Source organism: Anopheles merus, chromosome X (genome assembly GCF_017562075.2).
Source record: "Anopheles merus strain MAF chromosome X, AmerM5.1, whole genome shotgun sequence".
Taxonomy (NCBI): domain Eukaryota; kingdom Metazoa; phylum Arthropoda; class Insecta; order Diptera; family Culicidae; genus Anopheles; species Anopheles merus.
The window spans coordinates 21,853,463-21,857,978 of record NC_054081.1 but is presented as its reverse complement, the minus strand read 5'-3'; the positions used below and the strand labels follow the sequence as shown (position 1 = coordinate 21,857,978).

The 4,516-nt window shown below is 37.3% G+C and overlaps 2 protein-coding genes across 2 annotated transcripts; one reads left to right on the top strand and one right to left on the bottom strand.

Annotated features, from left to right (window-relative positions):
* The first annotated feature begins 651 nt into the window (after positions 1-651).
* LOC121593413 lies at positions 652-2,904 on the top strand. Its single transcript, XM_041915750.1, has 4 exons — positions 652-929; positions 994-1,399; positions 1,464-1,771; positions 1,836-2,904. The coding sequence occupies exons 1-4, from the start codon at positions 812-814 to the stop codon at positions 2,057-2,059; spliced, it is 1,056 nt and encodes a 351-aa protein (XP_041771684.1). The 5' UTR covers positions 652-811; the 3' UTR covers positions 2,060-2,904.
* Positions 2,905-3,287: 383 nt separating this feature from the next.
* Positions 3,288-4,516, bottom strand: LOC121590885. Its single transcript, XM_041911023.1, has 4 exons — positions 4,214-4,516; positions 4,072-4,142; positions 3,855-4,010; positions 3,288-3,790 (listed from the first exon to the last, which is right to left on the bottom strand). Exons 1-4 carry the CDS (start codon positions 4,219-4,221, stop codon positions 3,288-3,290), a joined length of 738 nt encoding a protein of 245 aa, XP_041766957.1. The 5' UTR covers positions 4,222-4,516.

Here is a 4,516-nt window from a genome sequence, read left to right as displayed (position 1 = left end):
TCCTTTTAAATGAGTCGTGGTTGTAAGGATCTCCAACGCCTTTTCATCATCTTTAGAGCCAACTGGATGAGGCGATTTGGTAATGCCCATCGAATCGATCGCAAAATATTTCTTAAGCTCAATATCGATTCTATCGTCGGTGCTGTCTACACACGGGCAAACTTGTGGGCTATGATGGTTTAGGAAGCGCCATTACCGGTATTCGTTGGGTACGATCCATACACTATCCAGTCCAATCGTGTCTTGGCGGCAACAGGTTCATGTGGCTTTCCCTCACGGTATGTCATCGGATTACCTAGATGGCAGTTATCCATACCAATGAGAATCCTAGGCGTGATGTCAGTGTATGAATTAACCCAGGCTGCAAATGACAGCCCGAAAGACCAATACATCTTAACCCAGGCTGCAAATGACAGCCCGAAAGACCAATACATCTTAATTATAATACATGGTTGACGAGTTCACTTGCTTTTAATGCATATTTGTTGACTATTTGGAATGAAATATTAAAGAAAATATTGAAATTTTGATTTGCTATTATTAATAAACACGTTTCGTCTCAATTCGGCTCGAATTTCTTTAGATTTGGCAATGTATACAAAACAACACGCTGTGGCAAACGTTGATCGTGTTTCTTCTTCTGAAAGCTTCATCTTCTTCATGGTGGTATTTTGACCCCAGCCGATTGTTTACTTTCAGATGTCATATCACACACAAATTGATAGCGAGCCATTGTTGCAGCCATATCTTGTAATTGAAGCGATTTGTGATTAAAAATAGTTTTGTCGTCGTTGTTTTCGTGGAAATCACTATGAATAAAAGTTTCTCGAAGCGTATCAAATATAATTCTTACTTGTATCGCCACCGTGATCGTTTGGAACATGAAAACCAGATAGATGACGGTGCCGGCCCTAGTGGAACTTCCAATGGTATGAGGTTTATTGCAATTATGTATTACTTCATTTATAACAACTATTTTTATACGGGTTGCAGTAGCTGAACAAGGTATGAATTCTTCACAAGGCAGTGATGCACTTGCACAGGATAATATCGTCGGTGAAACTTTCTACGAAGGGGAAGCTGCTTATCTATCAGAAGCTGATGATGATGTAATCGACTATTTAATGGAAAGTTCGGATGATGATATAGATCCAGCAGCATCAGATGACCCATTCTCTGCTGAAGATGCTTTGCGTCAATGGGCAATATCCACAAACCAAACATACGACTCGATTGCCCAAGTGATGGATATAGTTCGAAAAGTGAGTTCCTGTAACCTACCTAAAGACGCTAGAACCCTACTAAAAATCAATCGAAATATTTCGGCTGATATCCTGACGGTAGAAGGTGGTCAGTACTGGTATTATGGAGTGCAGAAATGTCTCACGAACAAGCTAAGGTACATTCATGAAAATGCTTCCGTCTTACTTTTCATAAACAAACTAATTAATGTCTGTTTGCAGTTATACATCTCTGAATTCGGACACCACACTCTTGCTTAATGTATCCATCGATGGTTTACCGATATTTAAAAGCAATAATTTACAATTCTGGCCGATTTTAATAAATATTCATAACATGCCAGAAATTCCTGTTATGATTGTTTCAATTTACAGCGGAACAAAGAAACCTAGCATCGAATATTTTTTAAAGCAGTTCATCGAAGAAATAAACCTATTAACTAGCAATGGGGTACAAATCAACGGCGTGAGAGTTGATGTAGTGGTACGCGCCATAATTGCCGATTCACCAGCACGGGCGTTTATAAAAGGTAAAACAAAATTGCATTTTATACTTCTAAAGCACAAACTATTGATTTAAATCGTTTTTTACAGGTGTCGCCAACTTCAATTCGTTTGATGGTTGTTTGAAATGCACTACCAAAGGTGTCAAAATGCAAGGAAGAACAACTTTCCTTGATTGTAGCGCACCAAAAAGAACCGATAGACATTTTAGAAAGCGGAAGTATGGTGGTCATCATAAACTTAACTCGCCACTACTTTTGTTAAATAATTTTGATCTTGTGAAGCAAATAATAGTTGGGATCAACTACATTTGATAGATCTTGGTGTCACCAAACGGATATTGATCGGCTTGTTGTTTGGTAAATTTGGGTTTAAAAAAAAATTGTCGTTTGCTGAAATAACGACAATATCTGGTATGCTAATGACAATCCAATTGCCAATAGAAATCCATAGAAAATTTCGATCGTTACACGATGTGAATCACTGGAAAGGCTCAGAGTTTTCATCATTTTTATACTATGCAAGTTTTTCGGTGTTGAAAAACATCATGAGTGATGAACAGCACAAACATTATATGTTGTATTTCTGTAGTATAACATTATTCTCCTCGAACATCTACAAAGAACATTGGCCGCTTGCTAATAATTTAATTACTCTTTTTGTAAAAAAGTATGTTGATGTTTACGGACCACAGTTTATCTCGAGCAACGTTCACAATCTTACACACATATTCGAAGAAGTAGATGAATTTGGTCCACTGCGGACGTTATCTTCTTATATATTCGAAAATGCTCTACAACACATAAAAAATTTGTTGCGTAACGGATGGAAGAGTTTGGAACAAGTTATTAATAGAATTGCAGAACAAGAAGCGTATTATGTCCATAAAAAAGATGATATTTCAAGTTATCCATCTATTAAACAGAGAGGTAACATTACCACTCTCCATGTTCGCAAAGGATTTTGCTTGAAACCTGGACACCGAGATGGGTGGTTTTTAACCAAATCTGGAAATGTTTGCCAGTACATTAATGTAGTTGCACAGGAAAATGTAACAAGCCTAAAAATAATCGCCAGAAAATTAAGCAACTCTACTCATTGCTTTGATTATCCCTTTACATCTAAGCTGATTAATATGCACCGTGGAAATCTCCGTAGCTTTGAGGAAACAGAAGTACACATTGATTTACAAGATGTGAAATGTAAATTGGTAGCTGTTCCTCTCCCAAAAGACAACGAATTCGATTTTGTTCCGTTAGTTCATACGTTAATTGAATAAAACAGAAATGTACATTTTAAATTTAATCTTTATTGAAATTCTTATGGTTTTCATATCACATGATGGTATTTCCGAACACATTTAATAAATTCATTTATTTCTAACTTACATAACGACACTGAGCAACTTATACGATTTCTAGTATCGATGATGAGAAGTTCTAACTAATCCAACTAAGTTTAGCCTTTGACCACCATGCTTGAATTTGTTTTGGAAAAATCCTTTGATTGCTTTATCAGATGGTGTAACACCTCCGTATGTTCCTATGTCTTTAAATTGCCTAATATATTTTTGTATTCGAAAAAGCATATTTTTTCAATGGGACGACTTATGCCCGTCCACGTGATTTGAGTCACTAGCTCCTTTGTAAATATTATGTCCATAGCCGCATGCATCCTTTCTTCTGAACAATCTGATGGTAGACGAGTTTCTAAATAGTCATTGAAATTCTTTCTAAACTCAGGTTCCGACAATCTTTTTTCAAGCGTGTCCAGATCATTTTTGTTTGCTAGTGGTTCCCACTCAAAACTCGACACAGCCACAAACCCTGGACGAGGAATCAATTTGTCAGAGACAATGTTGAATTCTGAGCGCATCAATTTGATTTGTCCTTCCAAAGCTGTTATTCTCTTGTTTGATATCTCTGCTTGCTGTCTTTGCTCCTGTTGTATTAAGTCCAGTTTGTTGATAATTTCGTTCCATAAATAATCTCCTTCAGGTTGTCTATTGGTTTGTGTTGAACAGGATTTTTGCTTCGGAAGTGGGTCTGGAAACATAAAACATGAAAATTAGCATGCAGTATTGCCATCAAAAAGGAACACTCTGTTTACTTTTTTGCAAGTGTTGTCGTGAGGTGCTCGGTGTTTGGATGAAATTTTCGTTATGTTCTTCGTATGTTTGTGTTTTATCTGAGCACGAGGATAAATCTTCCAAAACATCCGGATGTAAATGATGATAGGAGTTTATTTCAACTGGCGGAGTAGAGGCTAGAAATAAACCATTCATTTGTAAATGAAGCGAATACCTCGTCTACGTATTTACCCTTACATGCTTGATTGATCGGTAACAATACAGCCTTCCCATTTTTCATTTGAACGATGAACCTCGGACGTTTTGCGCTGAAAGTATGGAAATATGTTCGCGTGAGAACGACTAAATGCAAAACACTTTTTTTCTACAATGAACTCACTTTTCCATCCCGCGTCCCTGATGGTTTATATAGCGCTATAGTTGCGTGTCTATCAGCGGAGGAGCGTTGGACCAATCACTACTGCGGTGGGGATATGTACTGCACATTCGAAGGAACGAGTTCAAATCCATTCATCAAAGAATCAAAAGGTAAATCTATATCTCTTACACTAAATAATAACCTAACATTAGAACGATATACAACACACACCACAGCTTGTCAGCGAAACGCACAATGCAATACGTGTGATTGACAGTGCGCGGCTCAACAAGACGACAGAATGACAGCAACAAAGCTTTGATT